Source organism: Excalfactoria chinensis, chromosome 2, assembly GCF_039878825.1.
Source record: "Excalfactoria chinensis isolate bCotChi1 chromosome 2, bCotChi1.hap2, whole genome shotgun sequence".
Taxonomy (NCBI): domain Eukaryota; kingdom Metazoa; phylum Chordata; class Aves; order Galliformes; family Phasianidae; genus Excalfactoria; species Excalfactoria chinensis.
Genome location: NC_092826.1, coordinates 133,123,378 through 133,146,577, shown reverse-complemented (window position 1 = coordinate 133,146,577; position 23,200 = coordinate 133,123,378). Strand labels below are relative to the sequence as shown.

General features: G+C 36.7%; 1 protein-coding gene across 2 annotated transcripts in view; it reads right to left on the bottom strand.

Annotated features, from left to right (window-relative positions):
* The window catches only part of PTPRN2 (protein tyrosine phosphatase receptor type N2), a 620,737-nt gene that overhangs the window by 381,908 nt on the left and 215,629 nt on the right, over positions 1-23,200 (bottom strand). Inside the window, exons 5-8 of one of the 2 annotated variants that reach the window (XM_072328503.1) lie at positions 22,900-23,062; positions 9,247-9,730; positions 1,845-2,099; positions 406-446 (exon numbers count right to left, since the gene is read on the bottom strand). In XM_072328503.1, coding sequence (XP_072184604.1) covers positions 406-446; positions 1,845-2,099; positions 9,247-9,730; positions 22,900-23,062 — 943 coding nt within the window. The remainder of the gene's footprint in view (positions 1-405; positions 447-1,844; positions 2,100-9,246; positions 9,731-22,899; positions 23,063-23,200) is intronic. The other variant, XM_072328501.1, reaches the window with a different exon arrangement.

Sequence of the window (23,200 nt, the reverse complement as noted above, 5' to 3'; positions counted from 1 at the left end):
ATGATGCTTACTTTCCCTAGAACCAGAATCCATATGGCAGAGGAAAGCAAAGTATTTCCAGTAGAACACCTCAGTACTCCATATTCACTAACCAGGTAAAGAGCCTGAATTTATCTGCTCTTTGGGATCTGTTATGAATTCTGACCATTTACAGCTCAAAGAAAGGCAAAGGAAAAAGAAAGGACCTGACTTTCTACTTTGGAACCCATCTTAGTTAAGGTTTAGATAAATGTCCATTTAAAATTTCAATGCAGCAACAAAAAAATTCTTATGCTGTGATAATGAACTATACCTGCACAAGACACAAAACATTTTTTTATGATTCAAAAATGTGGGTTTGACCTTCTCTGTATGAAAACGTGATATTCTGGGATGGAATGGTTCGTTAAAATACTGGTACTCTACCTCTTGGTCAGTTCTGGCACTGGCTTCATGCACTCCATTGTCTGTGGGATGTGAAAAGCACAAATACAAAGTTATGAAGGGAAAACATCACATATGAAGCAAACACTGCTTAAAGGCTGCTTTGTTTGTAGTGGTGGCCTTTTCATGCAATTTAAACATTAAGACATCAAAGCTGAAAGGGCAGAGTAAAGAGCACTGTATAATTCAGTATTGTTATTCTAACCTCAGTTTGACAGCAAATTAATGCAAGATCAATAGACAGAGTACTTCAAGAGCCAATCTAATAGTGTTATTTTGCTAATTAAGTGTCTGATCTTCATATCAGTTTATCGATATCTAAGAAAAAATAAAAAATTATTCTAACTGGGTGAATGGGCATTTACATTAAAGAAATAAGAAGCATAAACACCCCTCACACATTTCAGTGGAAAATAAATAAAAAAAGAAAAAAGAAAAAGGAAAAAGAAAAAGAAAAGAAGACCTATTTTTATATTGTGTACCAAAATCATGTTACAATTTAACTACAATGATGATATGCAGTCACTTCATTAACCTCAGTCAATGTTTGGGTGTTTGGTTTATGAACTAAGACTTATTCATTTCTCCCAGCATGATTCAGGACAAATCCTGCTCATTTTCATCTTTTGTAGAACTGGCAATTAAAATACCAGAACATCTCTAACCAGTGAGATATTTCAGCATATCACCACTGTAATCATTCTCCTACTTTTGGGAGGAAAAGAAGACAATAATTAAAATCACTGATGTGGTTTGTTTTTTGGTATACTGGATGTTATAACACTCCTAAAGTAAAGAATGTATAAATAGATATTTAAGTTCTGCTGTGATAGCAGCTCATTAATGCTAAATATTGTAGCTCCTAAATCTGCATCACCATGGAAATATATGTCCAGAATGAAGCAGATAATCATAATAACTCTTTATGTTCCCTAAGCATATAAAGGAACAAGCTGTTTTCTACATGTACCTAAGACTTTCTTTTGCAAGGCAATTGTGGAACATTATGGAATGATTATCTGTAAAATTCAATTATTTTTTCCACATATTTTGAAACACATTCTTGGAATACAATCATCTTTCATTATCCTTTTGCTTAAACACTTCATTTTAAAGAATGGGAAATTAGACCATGCAGCATTAAGCAATTTGTCTTTCAATATAACTATGTGTGTAGGTTTATCTTGTTTGTGAAGCTTGAAGATCAAGCATTCACAAACAGATGTATTTTAGGTAAATAAAGTATCTATCATAAAAAGAAAACAACAAAGCCAATGCTTTGCAGCCTTTGAGGAAAAAACACAAAATCTTTCGTCCCTGTCTTCCTTAAAACCAATTATAAAAAATGGCAAGCACTAATGTAAAACAAAGGAAAATGAGGCTTGCTGTCCTTCACTGTACTTAATTCTTACAATCAATACCTGGTATGTTAACATTGTTTTCCATTAATCCAGTATGAATTTCTGCCCTTCCTTGAGCATCTCCTTTCTTAATTTTTGCTTCTGGTTTTTCTTCTCGAGTTTTTCCAGCACCGTCTTCTGTTTTTTCCTGAATGCCTGCAGTCTGAATTGCATTAGCAATAGTATCAGCAATCTCATCCAGTTCAGTTGAGCTGAGATTCTCCACATTCACCTGGTGTTTCTCTAGGTCCTTCAGTACGCCTTTAATAAGTGTTTCTGGATCACAGAACAACACAAGCACAAGATTTAGCTGTTTTCAATAAGTATATATGCTTGTATCAGAAATATCTTTAGTATTTACTGAAAGGTATCTTTTCCTTTTTGAAAAGTGCCTTTTTTCCAGAAGTGCGTACAAATTCAGGGAGTCAATACATAAACTGAAGTTAGCTGATGTCCTCACAAAAAACACAGTATTAAAAATGGGTGCTACAGTTCATGATAAGGTGAATTCTATGCCAGTACAGCCTAACAAGTTGCCCTATGGAAATGAATATAATCTTTTTCACTTCTTTCCCAGTCCAGAAGGACTCAAAAACTGAAGAGAGGTATTACATTATAGTATATTTTTTATTTTTAAGCTGCACTAAAAAGCAGTACCTATATACAGCAGATACAATATTATTTATTATATGTCAGGTTTCTTAGCCAATTTGCTTTCTGCAACTACATACAATTCTCGAACGGAAGCAGTCAGGTATTTAACCATTCAATCAAAAAGCTCCACTCCAACTAAAAATATTTCATACATGCATATGTAATGGACAAATCTTCTAAATCATATTGGTTTATCTTGGAAAGTATACGTTTTGACCAAAATGAGCTTTACCAAACACTGTTTTGGTTTGTCAGCTATGAACAGCATGGGGAAAATATCCTATAAATCACATTAAGGAAATAAACATTAAGATGACAGCCCAGACCAAGAAAATCAAATGGACATATATTTAGGAAGCAAACAAAACACCACCAACAACAAAAAACACAACACCTGAACCAATGTTGATGTGAAAAAGGTTTTTAAGATGAGAAAATTCAAGGAGAGTAGATATTAAAGGTGAACTAGAAGATGTAGTATAGCAGCTATTTGGGAAAGGTACCTTTCTGACTGCATATTTCATTTTGTTCCATTCTATGTAACTGTAAAATTCAGCCTAATCTCTTGGAGAAAGAAAGACGAAACTAAGGCCGTCCTCTGGCATACCAAAAAACATTTCCAATCATGAGTCTGTTCTGCTAATTCAAATTCTTCAGAAATTTAACATATGTATGTATGCAAGAAACCTTTCAGTTGTAAGAACATCAAGTTGTAGACTGCTGAATGTATTCATTTCTATATAAGCAATCTAAAGGCAACATCCAACCTTTTCTAGAAACATCACCAAATGCCTTACCACCTCAAGGCTAATCAAAAGGTAAAGCACTTTACTGAGAGAATTATCCAGATGTCTCTTTCACACTAATGGGCCTGGGGCATCAAACCTAGGAAATCTGTACCAGACTTTGAGCACCTTTATGGTAAAGATATTTTTCCTAATGTCCAGTCTGACATAGATTAAAACATCAAAAGAAGAAAGGCAACATAAAAGGTTTTGTTTCTCACAGTACTAGGTAAGAAATAGTAATAAGAGACTTTTCTGCTCTAGGGAAAAGGTAGAACACCTGTGATTTTGCAGGGATATGAACCAAGGATTGTTTGTCATTGAGAAAAGAGGCCAAGGCATTGGACATTTCTATCATTTTCCTTTTGATCCCACAATATTAAATTCATAAAATCATCTGGCTTGGGAAAGACTATGAAGATCACCAAGTCCAACCACCAACTTTACCTGCGGATACCCATCACTAAACCATACCCAGATCCCCATAACTCACCAACTAAAGTAACTCTATTTTCCCTAGATTATTTAGTCAATAAAAGCCAAGATAGATTAAGTATTTTAAATAGTAGGTTCACTATGAGTTGAAGAGAGTCTGAAGTTCTGTGTAAAAGCACAGGACAGGAAAAATGTTAAGTGAGAGAGCTAAAGAATGAATCCCACAATCTGTGCCAAATTCTCCTGTCTGTGATAATTGGAGGTAGAAAAATTAAGTCTGAAGTTTGGTGGAAGCTAAGCAGTAACAAACATTGAACACTTTCTACTTATTGTATTTTATTCAGTCCCTGTTTTTAATAATAGTGAGGAAAAAAATAACAATGACAAAAACCATTATTTTAGAAAGATAATATACAAGAGCAAATTGGTTCAAATTTCAATACAAGTTTTCACTAGACATGATCGAATTGAATTCAAGAAACTTTTCTGGGAATCACAAGAGTTATTTAGAGGATCACCATTAGGAGAGGGTGTTACACAAAGCAGCAATGCAGGAAATTAAGCTGTAAGAAATACCAGCAATGCCAGGTTACTATGCAAGTCTTCTTGCTGCTTAAGTATCACTTCTGTTCTTATGTTTTATAGAACTGTCGACCAATAACATGACATGACAGAGAAACCTGAATTATTGAAGCAAAAGTAATAAAGTCAGCATAGAAAAGACAGAATATATGTCAGTTTAAAATCATAACTAAAACTTTTCAAGTAAATGCATAAAGACACATTGCAAATGCACTGAGGTAGGAAAAATTATTCTTGGAACAGCCTGACTACCTGACATCTGTGCATCTAAAACAGAATGAAAACTATGATGATTTCAGTATTTCTTTCAAGAGCTTTTATCCATTTCTCCATTGATATGAATAAGCCATGAAGTACAGTAGTTAATCATCTATGAATGAAATTTCAAGGTTTTTTAAATACCTCTAGAAAAACATTTAGAATCATTTTTACTGCAGATGTGGGAGCCACCTCTGTATTTCTAAGTCCCTTTGTAAAGGTGGAATGGTCATAGAACTTGTCTATAAGAAGACCAAGTGATTTTTAAGAACAAAAGCAAACTAAGAACTTTTTCTAAGAACACACATCACGGATTAATGTCAATCCCTTCTAGGCAAAAGAGGAATAGCAGATTGGAGCCCTGTACATGAGTCTCCTGCAATCCAGATGAATTTCCTAACTATTCAATGATACTGATTTAGGGTCACTCACTCACCTCCCAACAATAGTTCTGAAGCATTTTCAATTCGTTCAGCTTCAGAACAGAACCCACATTTCTTTTCCCTAACCTTAGGATGCCTGATTCTAATCATAACACATTGAAAAAACTGCCATCCTTCTACTGCAATTTTCAAGCTATTAGGAAACATCTTACCCAGAAATTAGATTTATGAAGAAGTTTCAAAACCGCTTACATGCCTACTTGCTCAGGCTCTATTTTTTTTTTACAGATTTAGACTCTATAGGGTTTCATGTTCAATAAATGCTAATGCTACTTAGAATGCTCAATGTTTATCTGTTTTCCAAACACAGGAATAAGACTTTTGAAGTAGTTTAGTGTCCAACATACTACAAAGTTTTACATAAGGGGACGTTTCAAATGAATTTTGGCAAATAGAACAAGGAGAAAAACAACTGAGTAAAATTTGTATAAAATATGTTCATTCATTTAAGATAAGTTAGTTCAAATTACAGAAATTCAGTAGCAGAGTCAAATCTAAAGCTGCTCAGAATTCTAATTTGAAAAATCAGCAACCTGGAGTTTCCAAGATGAAAGTCTTAAGCCTCACAAAAATAATTTCCTTCTCCATTTACCTGTTAAGTTTTATGCAAGCAAGTTACTGGCCATTATATCAATACCAGAAAAGAAATCTTAAAGAAGAATTAGGTTTCAGGTAATGTATAATTAAAAGACCTCTCTTAAAGTAGCTCTACTGAATTTTTGTTTGCTTGTTTCAGTTCTTTTTCAGCCAGCAGTCAGAACCAACCACTGAGCTTGTCTACAACATGTAGTCAATACAGCCTTGTCATTTCCATTCCATTTCACTTTTCCAAATCTACTGTTCTTCATACGTACTAAAAAAAAAAAACACAAAACCACCATTAAAAAAATGTTATAGAGAAGCTTTCCATTCCTCTATTCCTGCTAATTCTACTCTGCTCAACAACACCTACACTTGTGCTACTGTAAGTGAAAACTTAGGCTGCTTTTAAAGAGCAAGTGTGAATTAAAATGCTGAGGACTGAAGGCGGTAACCAAAGGTAATAAGCACTAGGAGTATCATGTTTATACTACACTGCAAGGAAGAGTCACCAAAAGGTCTATAACATCCTGGTGAAACTGAGGTCTACTCAGAGTCAGCCATTCTATATGGCTAATACACACAAATATAAACGCATCTACTTAACAAGCATCTTTGGACAACTGAAAGGAATTATTATGGTTTTTTTGTTGTTGTTTGTTTTTTTAAATCAGAAAATATTGTTGTAGAAAGATCAAAAAGCAATGGGCTACTGCAATGGCACAGCAGTTCAGGAGCACTTGCTTGAGCATGCACAAATCTCTGTACTGTCTTTATATTCTCCCACCAGCCTTTTGGAATGGAGCAGTCAAGGCTCAGCCATGCTTCACATTGCCTATACTACTGCAAACCAGATTCTGCCTCAGCTTCATCTTCTGAAATGAGAAGGCAAGTTGCCTTTCATAATTACCATAGAACTGTGATGACCTTAAAAGCACATATATCACAGATGGTATAATTTTTAATATTAGCTTTCCTGTTTCTACTGTCCTTACTCAATGACAATAACAACTTACAATGGAAAAAATGGCTTTTATTGCGCACAACATAAATCGTGCTCCATACATCACTCGGGCAACTGCTACAGTCTGCTCAACAAGTGGTGCAGCAGCAGTAACTTTGTTTAAATCATATGTCACTTCCTCCTTGCAATCAGTAGTCCAATGGGGCGGACTGTTCTTTTGTAACCTATCATCCTGGTCAACACACAGCAGCTTTGAAAGATGGAGAACACACGCAAATAGTTGTGCTATATAAATATGGAAACATGCTATAAGCTGTTTGGAATAAGCTCCCTAGGGAGGTGGTTGAGTCACCATCCCTGTATATGTTTAAGAGCCATTTGGATGTGGTGCTCAGAGATATGACTTAGCAGAGGGTTGTTAGAGTTACGGTACTATGGTTAGACTGTGGTTGGACTGGATGATCTTTGAGGTCTTTTCCAACCTGGGTAATTCTATGATTCTATTTTTAGAAAAACAAAAAAATTCTCAATAGTGCTGGTGCAGAATGCAGATTAATGATTCCCCGGTTGCACAGCGACGACAAAGGCAGCACCCACACATCCTACTAATCCTAGAGGTAACCATTCTCAAATCTGATAAAAAATAACTCCACATTTCCTTCTCTTCTATTTCTCCCTCAGGGTGCCTTGTTAGTTAATTCACCTGCCACAGTTTCACCACAATTGTCCCTGCTAATCTGCTCAGTACCTTCTGGATTGTTCTGCCAGAAGAACCGCTGTGTCTAATCCTGCACAAAATGCAGCAGAGAACTGAACTCATGCAACTGTCCTGCACAGTTTTTGAATAGTTCTATGGTTCAGAGAATGCAAGAGAGAAAAAACTCACATACAAAAATCCTGAAGCACCAGAGAGACTGGAGATAAGTTAAAAGCAGAAAAAGATACTAGTCAGGCAAATCTGAATCTGGACCGTCATCATCCTAACAGACAGCACTTTAGGCTATGAATCTATTCACATCTGTCCTCACCACATCCTTATAATACTATTAAGTGGCTCACAAATACAAAGGAATCCATATTATTTCCTACTCAAATGATCGTAATTTTATGTCTATGAAACATTTAAAAGCTAATGCAATGGAAGAAGCTCCTATAAGGCATGTTATGTATGTGAAGTCAAAGCAGCACAACCCGATGAATTGTGAAACGTGTTATTCCCTCTAAGTGTTAAGCATTTTTTTCCCAGTAGGCACCTACTAGGAAAGGTGAAGTGGAACAGCTGGAGGATAATGAAACCAGCATGTGCCTAGTTTGTTTTGAGTCTAGCAACAAAATTGTCTAACCTGTGTGAGAGACTTACAGTGCCACCTGGATTTGATTTTACATTATAGTTCGTTCTTTGAAACCTATTATCTCTGGGCACCATACCAAGAATGCTTTCACTTCTGAGCATCCTTTAGATTGCAAGCATTATCTTTCCCTGCCACATCTTTGATGCTTTCATGTGTTCTGGCTTTTTGTTGTTGTTGTTGCTTTTGTTTTTCTTTAATAATAGTAATAATAATAATAATAAATAAAGAAGAAAAAAAGAAAAATGAAACAAACAAACAAAACAAAACAAACAAACAAACAAAAAACACCACAAAACACAAGAAATCTATCATTAAATTTTAAAGATGATAATAAATACAAAAGGGATTCAAAGAAACCTGCTTGTATACAACAAAAATCTATTGGGATGGTAGTAAATGCAGTGTAAGTGATGTAACTGCTTGGCAATGGCCAAGGATATATTATTTCATTTTTCAGACACTGTGAACCACTGGAATAACACCAATTATTAGTTAGTTCGAAGAGACACTGAGTGACTAAGAGTTATTTTCTAAACTCTACCCGATATCTGACACAATATGACAATCCACCTTGCAGTACAAAGCAGCACATAAAATGCATCATGGTGTCCTATGAGATGCTGCACTCAGTGTTCTTTTAAGTATCTGTCAAACTATCACATACAAAAGAAATCAGAATCCAGTCATAGCTAAGTTGCATTAGCAAAAGAAGAAAGTAAGAAAGTATAGCAAATAAGTTGTAATAGATAGTCCAGCTAAATGTAGCTCTAATTCCATCTTGTAGAATATAAAATCATAGGATATTCTGAGTTGGAAAGGACCCACACGGATCATCAAATCTAAACCTTGTATTATCTGCATAATTGAGGGCCTTCTCCCCTCCATATGTACTGTGACAAAATTTATGTCAGCGTTAATTCCTGGGTCGAACTTTTTTACCCATTGTCCTTGAATTTCTAGATAAATACAAAAAAATTAAACAAAACTAGGCTTGTCTATAGTACCTATATATAGTGTGGGTGGCATACATAAAAACAGATGCAACATTAAAGATATAATCATGAATTGTTTGAAAAGTGCTTTGAAAATATAAGAAGTTACATAAATGCTAGGGTTCATTGAGTGCCATGTATATCTGTATGCATATGGAAGGTGGGCTAAAGAATGTGGGTAGATGCTTGAAGGAAGAGAGTTGCTTGAATGGTGAACATTATTACCCCAAGTATTACAGTAAAAAGATAGAAATATGTCAATTGTAGGAGATATGTGTCAATGTCTATTTATATTAAAACAAAAAACAAACAAACAAACAAACAAAAAAACAACAGCAAACTTGAGGGAAACTTCAGAAAAGATATAATAATTAAGTACCAACTTTACCATCCACTACCCTCAGCAGGTCCTTTGGATCATTCTGGGAAGGAGACTTATGATGGAGCATCTCCGGAGCCAGGCCCAGCACTCCAGAGGCAGGCTGTGGCTGGAACAGTTTATTCATTTTGAAATCTTCTGCTTTTCCTCTGGAAAAACTTCCATCAGAAGGACCAACTTGAGTAGAGTAGAATCTATCAGCATAAACGTGTGACCCTTTAGTCCTACTGTGAGAGCTTTTATCACTGCTTTGTGCTGACAAGTTCTGAGTGATGTACGTATGCAGTGCAGCCATCAGAGCTTTTTGGTCAAGCCCCGCTTCTGACTCTGTTGAAAACATGTCTGGCTGAGGCTGGTTGAAGGTCATCCCACGGAGATTTTCAGCATACTGTTGATGAGATGTTGATGCATGGGCCAAAGGAGTTGCTCTTTCTTTGGGATTTTGCATCAAGTAGTACCTAACAGGATCATTATAGACGTAGCTCTAGAGAGAACAGAAGGCAGAAAAAAAGGACCGGGTCACTATTTCTTCATAACCATTTTTGTTACACAGGAATCACAGGTGTAAACCATCAAGGAAACAAGAAAGGTGTAGGGTGTTGCAAATCTCACATTGTTAAGTTTTTCTCAAAGAGACACTATCAGCTTGGCAACAACTTAGCAAAACAATTCATTAGATTATTAAAGTTAGAGAAAGAGATTAGAGAGAAAGAGAGATAAAATTCAAACTTGATGTTAATGATGTATGCAGTGTTTGCATTTAGCTGGACAAAAAAAAAATAAAATAGTGACATCAGCTTCCCTTTGTATTTTAATAGACTTCTGAGATTAATTCTTATTTTTTGTTACTTAGGAAAACCTTGGAAGCAAAAAAGCAGAAATATCATCTCTTAAAGAACACTGAGAAAATACAAAATATATATATATTTTCTATACAAAAGATACTTTGTTCTGTTTAAAATTCAATCTTTGAATTTTGGTCTAAATTAGATTTGTAATCAGAACATCAGATATAAAGAATATAAAGAAGATTTAAAGGATATAAAGAAATGTAAAATCTTTTAATTCCTTGATTATTTTTAAATGCAACAACACAGCAAATGAAACAAAAAAAATATACAAGATAATTCAATTACCCTAAAGCCACATTTTAATAAGAAAAAAATGCTGAAAATACTGGTAAGAGTGGGCAGCCACAGAAGTTTTCTGTTCTCAGTTTCAGACTTTCAAAGGTCAAAATGGGAAATGCAAAACTGTGAGCACTGTGCTGTTCTTGTTGACCACTTTTTTGTAGATGAAGAAACTCAGTTTTGAAGACAAATTCTAAGTGCCCACTCAGCACTTAAACCTTTATTCGGTACTTAAAATCAAACAAAGAAACCATTATTTCCTATTACACAGTCTGTGATTTAATCCTAAACAAAACATTTTGTTATGATCACAACCTGAAGGCAGGATTTGGTCTTTTTGACAATCCATTTCCACTATCCTAAATTATTTCAGTCCCTACTACGTGCCAATTTAAACAAAGAGATTTATTTGTGTTCACAGTTATTTCAACTATTCTTCACTATTCCTTCAATGCAATTTGCTGTAACTGTATCATTAGCAGGGTCTGTTGTGAAAGGACAAGGGGAAATGGTTTCAAACTAGAAGATGGAAGATTGAGATTGGATATAAGGAAAAAGGTTTTTGACAGTGAGGTTGGTGAGGCACTGAACAGGTTGGCCAGGAAGGTGGTGGACACTGTTCACCCAACTCTGGAGACACTCCAGGTCAGTCTGGATGGGGCTCCTGATAGAGCTGTAGGTGTCCCTGTTCACTGCCAGGGTTGGACTAGGTGACCTTTGGAGTCCCTTCCAAATCAAAACAGATGATTCCACGATCATGTACTGCAACATGTTGAGGAATATGTCCTGGATCTCTGGTGTGGATTTTTGTTTAAAGGGTCAGAAAAAGCGTCTCAGACAGCAATCATTTCAGTTCTCACTGCTGTGAATCATAACAGATCCCTGGTGCCTCCACACTGACAACAGAACAACTGGGGACTGAGAGAAAGCTGAAGCATAAATTCAGAGACACGCAGAAACTGCACACACCGGAGAAGTCGACATGTAGAATGTAGCCTGAAAAAAAACAAAAACAAAAACACAAAAAAACAAAAACAAAAAAAAACAAAAACAACACTGTTTTTAATGAAGACCATCTACATACTTAATGGCAAGATCTGGATGTGAAAATCCACTAGTCATATGCATTTATTTCCTAGTGCCAATAGGTCTTTACACTGTGTAATTAATTCTAATGATACTGCCCAGAAGGAACTGCAGAGGATAACAGAAAGCAGGTGATTTCACCTCATCTCCATTCCTTACCACCTCCTGCTTCTTTCTTCGATGTCATTTGGAGGACCTTCTGAGGATAAAGGCAGGGAAAACATGAAAGGGAAAGGAGGAAATTCCCCATTTAGTGAAGAACACAGAATCAGCTAAATCAATCTCATGTAACTATACTTTAATTGAGATCTTTCTCCTGCATCCAGTTGCCTGTTTTGCTTCTAAAGATTTACTAACAAACCACATCTTAGGGAAAGCATAGCTGCTAGACTCTCTCAAACTACTTGTGAGCGATCAGGGTCAGGTGATGTGGGCTGGCTTTTGATGGGTTATTTTACAAGTCCAAATAGTCTTTAACATTAACAAAGTGGTGACTTCCCGCTTTTTCAGACAAGATCATCTTGAAGGAAAATGCAACAGAAAAACCAAGTGATTGTACACAAATTGCATAAGTGTGAGAGTCGGCCCCCGGCTCAGAGCTGCACCTTTGTCAAGAAGGGGCAGCTGCTCTGCAGCTTGACAGGTCACACTTTGGGCAGTAAGGGATGAAATATTAAAAGTTCTAATTAAAGCTCAGCATTGACAGCTCAGCTGTCTTCACAGTGCACTCAGTTACCAGCCCATCTCACGTAGCTTGGTCTGACTTAATTAAAGGGCTCTCACAGCTGTATGGCAATCCTCAACGTGGGTAAGAAAGAATAAAATCCTGTTCCTTGCTGTTTGCTATCTCAGAAAAAAACACAGCACCAAAAACATATGTATAAACAGAAATACACAAGATAAAATACAAATAAAAGTGCAGCAATGGATAATTACGCTAGACTCTGAGACTTGAGTAAGTGCCATGGGGAAAAAATATCTACTTATTTCAAAGTTAGATGGGATAACCCATGGTCAGTGAAAAGAATCTATACAACTCCTTAGTTGGTGCCTTTGGAGACCCTGCTAACATCACAAAGAACAAGAAAATGGGGACCAGGAAAAGTGTAAAATAGAAAATTCATTTCTACATTGATTAAACTGACAGTAATAATAATAATAAAAAAAAGAACACCCACAACCAAACAACCAACCAAATAAAAAAAAACATTAAATGAGATGTGCAGAACTAGGAAATAATACTGCAGTACATACATAATTGTTAGCAGGCACTTCCTTATTACAGAACCATAGAATCCTTGGAGTTGGAAGGGACTTTTACAGGCCATCTGCTCCAACCCCCTGCAATGAACATTGACACCTACAGCTCCATCAGGTGCTCAGAACTCCATCCAGCCTGACCTTGGGTGTCTCCAGGGACAGGGCATCCACCACAGCTCTGTCCAGCCTGTGCCCACCACCACTGTAAAAGACTTTTTTTTAACACCCAATCTAAATCTTCCCTCTTTTAGTTTATTAACACAAACGCATTTTTTATCAGATAAAATAATGTTCAAGAATCTCATGTTACTAACACAACATCTTTAAGAAGCACTTTGAATTGCAAAAACACTCAATTAAAAAAGATCTTATTTCTCCATTTCACAAGATTTTCCTCCCATTCACCACCTTTCAAATAAGTTATCTCAATAATTCACACTTTATCAACCCCCTTATATACACTAACCTTTCTGAAGATGGAATTGTTAGGGTGATGTCTTGTATGGTTTAGCAATGTAAGTAACTGACATTTTCTGTATGAAAGTTCACAGAAGGGCACATTAAATGACACCCTGCAAATGCACTCTAAGTCTATGAACTATATGTTTTGTTTAACAAAAAAGTAATTTAAAAAAGGGACAGGATGAGATACATACATCATAAGGCACAGATAAATACTGTGCAACTTATCCACCGAGGGGCAGATTGATTTGAATGTCTGGCCAAAGGGCAGAAGAAATAGAATTAAATTTATGACAAAATACTTCATTTCCTAAGAATACATTTTATTAATCTTAAAGGGAAATACGCTAAAAGAAATTCTTCAGGAATACAGAAAGGAAAAAATATCTTCCTCCCTCAGTTTCATTTGGCCTTTTTTTCTCTGTTTTATTTTATTTTATTTTTTCAGATATTAATTCATGTTTACTACCACACAAATTTGGTTGGACCACGATTCCACCCACGTTATTTACTGTGCCTATGTGAGATACTGGCAATACTTACTCCAAAATTTAAAAACAAACAAGCCAAAAACAAAGAACCAGGCTGTCCCTCATCAGCAGTGCCCTCGGGCTATCAAAAATGAAACAATTTCATACTTTAACTCATTGTGTGAATGGAAAGAAGTTTGGCTTCTCCTACCAGGAGCAGTTTAGGTGCTTTGCAAAGTGTATGTGGGCTGTGAGTCTGTACACCTCCATTTTCCTTTGCCTTGAGAAAAATCCAGCTGACAATGAAACTTGAGGGCTGTACCAGTGATGTGAAGTGAATTACAGTGCAACAGTTCCTGGGTTGGAGCTGGTTAATCTGTACAGTTGGGTCTCCACAGACTGTTCTGCACAGTTCTACGCTAACAAAACTTCAATTATTCCAGTCTGTGAGCTGGTATATCCAGGTAGTGCTGCACTGTGAGGAGGATATCTTAGCAGGCTTCAAGGTAGATGAAGGGGAAATCTCTGCCCTACAAGTCCCTGCATGCTGTAGATGTGAAGTTACACACACAAATTCTTAGGCTTGTCTGAAAATAAGTATAGCCAAAGAAAAAAATTCCATCTTTCTGAGCAGTGGTAGAGCAAAAGTACTTTTCATCAACTTATAATAGCCTTTTCACTTACAGTAGACAGTAATATTATATCATGCAAGAAACTACTGCATAAAAACAAACCCAACAACTTGGAAGATTAATTTGTAACCCAGAAAGAAGTAAAGAGGCCAAGCCAGTGCCTTCTGCAGCAATGGGATGCTCTCAGGCCTGTGGTCTTTTAACAGATTTACAGGCCTAAGGAAACAGGGACAACTGCAGTCATCTCATAAAGCCTATTACTTCACTAATAATTTTCTCATATTTTCTTCCTGAGAATTACAACAGCTTTGAAACCATTTAAGAACTACATCAGAGAAGTAAAGATGGCAAAGACTGTTAATTAACATCCTGTAGTTTGCAGTGTCAAAAGCTTGATCAAGCAAAAGGGCTCCTCAGAGCTTCCTTTGATCAAAACTAGTGATGACTTCGCTTCCTAATTCTGGTTGTGGAACTGCAGCATAACAGGATTGTCTGGAGGTCCGCTTGTATATTGTTCACTAATCTACATTGCTGTAATTTCTGGTGGCAGAGATTTGATTGAGAGCAGCATATTCTACCAGTTTTAAACAAAATCACCTCTAAAATAAAGAAGAAAGAGTGGATAACTATGTTGGTTTCTTTCATGTATAAGTAACTGTTTAAAAAATTCACTTTTAAGTCTCAAATGTTCCCAGACACTCTTGGTCTCCTTTGAGATGTTCTTAGCTACACAGACTTTCCTGCATAAATAATTCTTATCGTTAGTAGCCATTCCTTGTTCTGCTGAGGAACGTGCTAGCTGTTTGCTCTCTCCATTTCTGACAGATCTCCATCCATCATGAACTAAATGAGATTCAGTACAGCCAAGTGCAAGGTGTTGCCCTTGGGTCGAGGTGATACAAGATATGCATACAGACTGGGAGAACTCATTCAGAGCAGCCATGTGGAGAAGGACTTTTGGGGTTCTGGTGGACATGAGCCAGCAGTGTGCTCTCACAGCCTAGAAAGCCAACTGCATCCTGTACAGCATCAAAAGAGAGGTGTCCAGCAGGGCAAGGGTGGTAGGTGACTGTACCCCCCTGTTTTGCCCTCATGAAGCCCTACCTGATGTACTGTGTCCAGGTCTGGAGCCCCAGCACAAGAAAGACATGGAACTTATGGGGTGGGTTCAGAGTAAGGCCATAAAGATGATCAGAGCTGGAGCACCTCCCTTGTGAAGAAAGGCTGAGGGAACTGGGCTTGTTTAGCTTGGAGAAGCTCTGGGAAACATCACTGCAGCCTTTCAGTGTTTGACGGGAGCTTACAAGCAGGAGGGAGTCCAATGGTCTGATAGTGGTAGGACAATAGGGAATGCCTTTAACTTTAAACATGGGAGATTTAGATTAGAGTTTTGGAGGACTTTTGTTTTTTTTTTTTGCTCAGAGGGTGGTGAGGTGATGGCACAGGCTTCCTAGAGAAGCTGTGGATATCCCCATCCCTGGAGGTGCTCAAGGCCAGGTTGGATGGGGCACTGGGCAGCCTGATCTGGTGGGCGGCAACCCTGCTCACAGCAGGGGAGCGGTAACTAGATCATCTTTAAAGGTCTCTCCAACCCAAGTGATTCTAGTATTCCATTGGATAGAATAACAATTCTAAAACAACACCTTTGGTGTAGAAAGAGTGTGTGGAAGCAGTCTGGCCTTGTTTGCCATGTTCCACGTGTCCATCCAATGCAGTCTGTCCTGTCTCCCCAGTAAACTCCACTTCTAACTGTTCTCCAGGCTGAGAAAATGTCTATTGTGTGTCCACGTGTGCCTATGGTGATCTGAAAGCCAAGAGCCAGAGCTGAACCACGAGTCCTGTGATGTATGTAGCATATGCTCACCTGGACTCTGGCTTGCTGTGGGCACAGAAAGCAGAGGCAGCTTCACCACTGTCAGTCTACCAGATTAGTCTGCTCCCTAACATTAATAACAGGAACCAAAGAAGTGACAATCAGCCCCCAGTGGATGATAGAAAATGTGCAGAATGGTGATGAGTGCTGATAGATATACTTGGGTTTGTCAGCCTCCCTTGTCTGAGAACAGTTTGCTCGTATGTCAATAAGCCTGTTACTTAAGGTTTCAGTGAAAGATGTTTAAACACATTTTCTCTAGGCATATGCTGGTATACTGAGCTAACTCATTATCTAAAAATGATTTTCATAGAAACATGAAAATCTTCATCTGCCAAAAGTTGAGCACATTACCACCAATCCAACGTATTTATAACTTCAACATATGAGCCTAGAGACTACCTTTATCCAAAGAAATAAAAATGAACAGAGATCTGCAGGATCCATGTCTGTAAAAATCCCTCCAAAAGCCACTGACCATTTCCTGCTTGAGGGTATTTACCATCCAATTAAAAAGAAAAAGAAAAAAAAAAGTTGCATTGTCCTGAAATTATGTCCAAACACACTCACACAGATGTTAAATAAAGCAAGATACAAAGTTTTGCAAACTCTACCTTCTTATTTAATTACTATGATCTAAAATTAAATATGGAAAACACTTAAATTTGTATGACCTCCATTACGTTCTTAATTATAGAAACAAGAGCCTCAAACACTCAGTATTCTGCAAAATAAAGAATTAATATAGAGAAGGTGGGGAATCTGAAAAAGCAGGAAATCATTCAGCTTTTGAGATTTTAAGATTATCAATCAATGCTTTAGTAATTACTATGTAATTACTAGAAAGTAATGAATCAGCCTTATAAAAAGACCCAGACCTGACACACATCATTTATTAATACCATTTCTATAGCTCTTGTACCTTCCAATTATTGTACAAACAATTAATCTATACAAGACAGACGTGTGATAAGGGATTTGGATTTCTATGTTAGTCAGAGAAATGTTGTCATGTCATTGTACACAAATCCAGAGACTGTAGGTATACGCAGGTGTTGGATCTAGGGCTTGAAAAGCACGGTACTGGCACTGTAATCTTCACTTGCTAAATTATTAAGCTAAAAAATTAAGTAACAAGTCACAGTTACATCACAAAAGTCTATATTTATGGTACAAAGAACGTGTAATTTTGCTAGGCTTTGTAGCCATGATTCCCTCAGACGCATGAATACCAAACTTACCCACAAAAATTTGAAATACATACCAGGCACATTCTAATGTTGAATTTACAGGGTCTAATAATATATTTTTAGACAGTCAAAATTTGCATATTTATAATATATTCATAATGCACGTATATATATATTTATGTACCCCAAGTTATATATATATATTTATTTCAAGTTATATATAACCTGGAAAATCTCTTTTCTCTCCACTGTTCATAAAATGAGTTTAGGCTGACTTGAACTAACACAAACATTGGTATTTAGTTAAATGAATTCTTCCCCGATTATTGTGAGCTTTTGTTTGCTGTTTTGCTTTGTTATAAGAGGACTTTAATGTTTCTGTTTAACTGAAAAGATCCATGAAGGGAAAAATGATCAAACAGATGAAGTACTCACTTGAGGTTTAACTTTAAGTCTGCATTCTACCAAAAAATTCCTCCATGACCTTAGAAAAGCCATCTAATCATTCTGTGAAATAGCGATGTTAGTTCTACCCTACTTTCTAAGTGCATTAAGTAAATAAGTACATCAATGTTTTGTGACATTCAGATGTTAACTCTAATGGCTGTTGCATCAATAAGCCAATAGGCAGGAAATTCTTTAGCTTCAGGGTGGTACACCTCTATCAATTATTCCTGATATTTCTACTAAATTGTTTATGCACAGGGTATATTATATTTTTCTCCCTTGTACAGAATCCCACATATAGGAAATATTAACATTTATACAAACCCAATTTAAATGTATGCACTGCAGGAAGGTCTTTTGCTTTTCAGCAGTCAGCCATCAAATCAATTTTTGACAGTCTTCATTCAGTACTGTATTTTAATCAATGTTAGACAAATAAGGGTCTTGCTTTTTTGAATTACAGTTCCAGATTAAAATGAGCAATGATTGCATAATTTCTTACTAGTTAATAAGCATAATCACTGTTTGTAGATAAATTCAGAGTATATCTTTCAGCATTTGTGTGCTCTGATTTTTCTAAAACAAATAATAATCCTTTTAATAATTATGACACATCTTAGTTCTTTCAGGAGATCGATTACAAAGTGCCAAATAACTGATTTTCAACCCAGCAATCTGTGACTGCTCTTCCCTGAACATGAAAGGGGAAAGTGGAATACTCCACCTTGTACCTTGGGTTGAAATACAAACTTTACCAAATGCTCTGCCTAATCTTTGCAAGCTTTGAGACTGCAGCAGACTGACTCTGCCTTGGGTATTTATTTGCATCTTTTCTCGTTTCAGCACCACTGTACCACTGATCTACCAACCAGCCATTGCTTGCTGTCACTAGCCACACTCTGTTTCTTTTGCTCTTTGTGATTCTTTAGAGACCTTTACGAGATCTCTATTAACTTATTTTTTAAGTTAGTTCTTTAATGTAAAGAAAGATTTAAGTTCTTTATTTTACAGAATGAAACTCCCTGAAGACTTAATTTTCTCTCTACACTATGTACTGGGGCCTAAGAAGAACAGCAGCCTAAGGAAGACCTTAGTTGCACGTAGTCTCCATGTCTAAGGATTTCAAAAATCAAGTCAGAGTGAAGGAACAAGAGCAATAACTTCTCTATCCCTAAAACACTAACCCATAAAACACAGACCCCTGCAACAAAAAATGCAAAATTAATCCAACAACAACTTCCTTAGTCCTGTAGTTGTTCAGAAGGTTTTTTTGGAGCTCGGAGGAGAAAAGAACAAGACAGAAAGTGCACAGTCTTGCATCTAAAACAAACCCACTGCAATCCTACAGTACCAGAGCAGAGCACTTCTGCCAGCCTGACGCTTTAAAAATTCAAAAGTCAAATTATCACAAAGCATGAGAATATGTTAAAATAGCATTTGGAAGAAAAAGTAAGCCAACCCAGCTGAGTTATTTTTACACTTTTTCTGGATTTGAGACTTTTATGTACATTTGGATCACATTTCAAATCTATTTGTGCGATGACTAAAAACTTAGTCAGATCAAAGCAGTATAATTGAAATCACTTGTGACTATTTAACTGCATGCATTTAAACTTATTAAAAACATAGAAGACCAGTTATAGAAGACCAACCATTACCTACTGCCTTGGCTGCTGAAAAGCAGACAAAAGCAGCACTTGTTTCCATCCTGATCTATTTTGTTGCCTCTCTTTTTGCTTTGCTGTAGTAGTCACAGAGCCCAGCAGCAGGGCTACCAGCAGCATCAGTGCAAGGGAGATCTCCTTCTACAGCTGGATGGATTTAGTAATATCAGCTGTGTGCTGTCCCTTATAAGCTGGTAAAAGTATGTTTCTCAATGTGAGAAGAAAGTGTTTTTTTCAGGTCTGGGTTGGTTTGTTTTAACCAGAGGGGAGAGGAGCAGGTGAATTCATGTCACTTGAAGCTTTTACATTTCTTGCTTCAGCAGATGAAATAAATCAAGATCTCTCATACTGTTTGTGTGCTGGACTGTATGTTGTTTTCCATACCAAGTACAGGTTTAATAGAAAGGAATCACAGAGACTGATAATGCAGCATTTTGTGAATGGTAAGATCTTCATTAATCTTGAATAGGGGGGAAAAAATGGGAAAAAAGGGAAAAAAAACAACAACCCAACAACTAGCTAATGCTTAAGTAACAAATGCCACCAAGTGCTCATTTTCTGAACAACTCTTTCCAGCTGAACCAAAGAGAAATGTTCTTTACAAGCACAACCCTCAGGAAACAAACTCACAAAATCTTCCCATTTACTGTTACTTATCCACAGGCAGAGTAATTATCAGCTGGCTAGATTACAGCCTGCAGAAGATAATGTCTCAATTCTATAGAAAGAATTATGTCAGTGCTTCGAAATCCACTCAGAGAAGACCTTGCTATATAAGGTAAAGTTGCACGATTTAAGTTTGATATTGTTTTTTCTGTCACTGTCATATCAAGCTCCTGGCTGACAGCTGTTTGAACATGAGAAATATCAAGCCAGCTTTTGTTTTAAGTTGTGCTGTACCTCATTCCACAGCTTTGTGAAAAACTGTATGGATGCCCTCTGTTTGGTAATTGTAAAGCCCTGTAGCTGTATTTTGACAACACGCACATAGAAGATGGTAGAAAAAATACAGACCAAAAGTTTATAAAGCAGTCTTATTAAAAATACCTAAGTTAAGATACTCAAGAAAACTTTTTGATTATAACAACTATTTCATATTCTCTCCCTTTTTCTTCCTCTGTTTTATTTTTGGCTAGAGTTCTCTGATGACAGTTTTGGAACAAATCAGAACCCACTCCGGGAGTCTGCCTAGAAGCACTGCATTTCTGCAGGATTCAGCTATACTTCATAGAAGGTGGAGTATCAAAGCAACCAGAGTGGCATTACATTTCCTGCTCTCTGACAGCAAGGATGAAGTAAGGGAGATAAATATATACTTGAAAGAAAATGATTTTGTAAGAAAGGCAAAGGCCCTAAAGCTGTAATTCTAAGTAAGATAAAGTGCCTCTGTATTAAACCTTAATTTTAATCGGAATAATGCAAGAAAGCTAAAAAGATAAGAGCCTGCTACAATTATATGACATAGGTCGATATATGAACTACAAAATAAAGCATCAAGATCTTGTTGAACACGCAATGGAAGTGGTTAATATTAACAACTATAGGTTGTATGACCGTATCAAATGCAGCTTCTGCAGTTACTTTCCTTCCTGCTCGTCTATAGTCATTGATTTCTACATTTTTTTTCTGTTTCATGGAGGACCCAACATTGTGTCTTTTATTTTGTTTAAAGTTATTCAAATAACGACCCAATGAATCAAGGTACAAACACTGCATCCCTCGTGTTTCTTTATAAAGAATAACAGTCACATCTGATTTGCAGAGCAAACGGCAGCTTCTCCGGGATAATGTAAAATTCATGATTTATTACTATTTTTTTAAGATATTTTTCTTCTTTCCCTCTCTTTTTTTTTTTTTTTTTTTTTTAATTTAAAATTATAGCTAACACGTCTGGCTCGATGTCTGCCTTTTAAGATTCTTCTTAGTAAATAAAGCATACAGTTTGCTTCTATACATGTCTCATTTCCAGATTTTCTCGTCTTTGTCCCACTCCCCCAGGCTTCAGAGTACCCATCTCCATGGCAACACTTGATAAGGTTGGTGGGTGGTGTTATCACAGCAGGCTTCCACACAGAAGGTCTCAGCCATATGGATTATTTATGAACTTGCATGACAGCAGCAGACCCACTGAAATACTTCTTGGGCAAGTTTTTTTCTTCTCTCAAGCCAGTGATTCAAAGCAGGGCATCTTCACTGCAGACAGCACCCATGAGCAATGAGCTGGGGCAAAGCATCCTAAAGGTGGTCACTCACCCATCCCCAAAAGCTGCCTTACCACTGCCTGTAAGTTTCTATTACTCCATACGAGCACCCACTGGCGTCTGCCACAAACTGTAACCTAGTTGTACATGCCAAGCAGTGAAAGTGAAAATCTGCAGCTCCTGAACAGAATACCGTATCAGATATCCAACAATTAAATAACTGATACGACTTACACTGCTACTGGGTGTTGCTGATGCAGATACATTGCAGTAGATTTATATTTCTGAGTTAGTTCTTTGGAAAACAAACAAACAAACAAACAGCAAAACAGCAGTTTGGCTTAAACATTTTCATCAGCTGATTTTTTTCTAAATGCTCAGTAAATTTTGTAGCCAAAGCTGTTGCATTTAGACTGCATTCATGCAAATAACCCATATTTTTTAAAAAAGGATCCCTAAAGCAGCAGGCTATTCCTTTAAAACAACATTGTTTGTATATGAGCATTTTTTGAGCAAAGCATGTAGGGCTATGAGGGCCTGTCATACGCATCCATGTCATCCAGTTATTTTTAGGTGTTTATCAGGCTTTGTCTTAGAACCCAATGGATTTTTTTCCAGGAAAGAAAAAGATTCTTTCAGTTCTCAAATAGGCATTCCTGGTTTGTTTTGGTTTTTATCATAGGTGATACTCAGGATCGAACAGTTGTGATTTCTCTTCCTAGTTGTATTTATTATGTCTATATCTGCATCTTAATTGATCATGATAGGCTTCCTTTATGATTAATAAGAAGTAGAAATTTTTGAGGCACAACTGATGAGATTTCTTGTCAAAACCTACTAAATATTTTTATTAATTGTACTCTAAGCACCATAAAAACCACAAAGAATTGACAGGACAGTTTGGCCAGCTCTTTTTAGTGGAAGGGTTCAGGTGCTTTAACAAAGGTTTCAGATCAGCCAGTAAAGATGTTCCAAACTTCATCCCATTTTCCCTTCTCCCTAAGACATAAATCAAATCTCCCTACATAAATCAAAATGTTCCAGATTAGAAGAGTTCTGTGGCTTACATTGACAAAGCTGACTGTTTATCTGAGGAGGTTTTGCAGTTATGACAATCAAATGGAAGAGACACTAAGAAAAACTGTTTGGTGTCAGGACAAGAGAATAGAAAAATAAAGAACATCCACAGAGAACATCCAAAAAATCAGAGAATGTAGAAACCACATTAAAAATACAACCTTGACAGAAACTTTGTCATTCCTCTTCCTTGGGTATAGATTTGTAGCTGCTGACCGGGAGAGAAGGCCCAGATATTTAAGATATTGCTGAAGAGACTCGGCCAAGTTCACATTGTTTTCCAGATGAGATTTTCTTTCATTATCTTCATTCTGTTCCAAAATCCTGCACAGCAAAAGCAAATAAAATATCATTATAATGTACAATGTGCCTAACAAAAAAGTCGCTGTTTATACAACAAAACACTGAAATTAGCTCTATTCAGAAGTTCTTAACAACAGCAACAACACAAAAGACACTTTA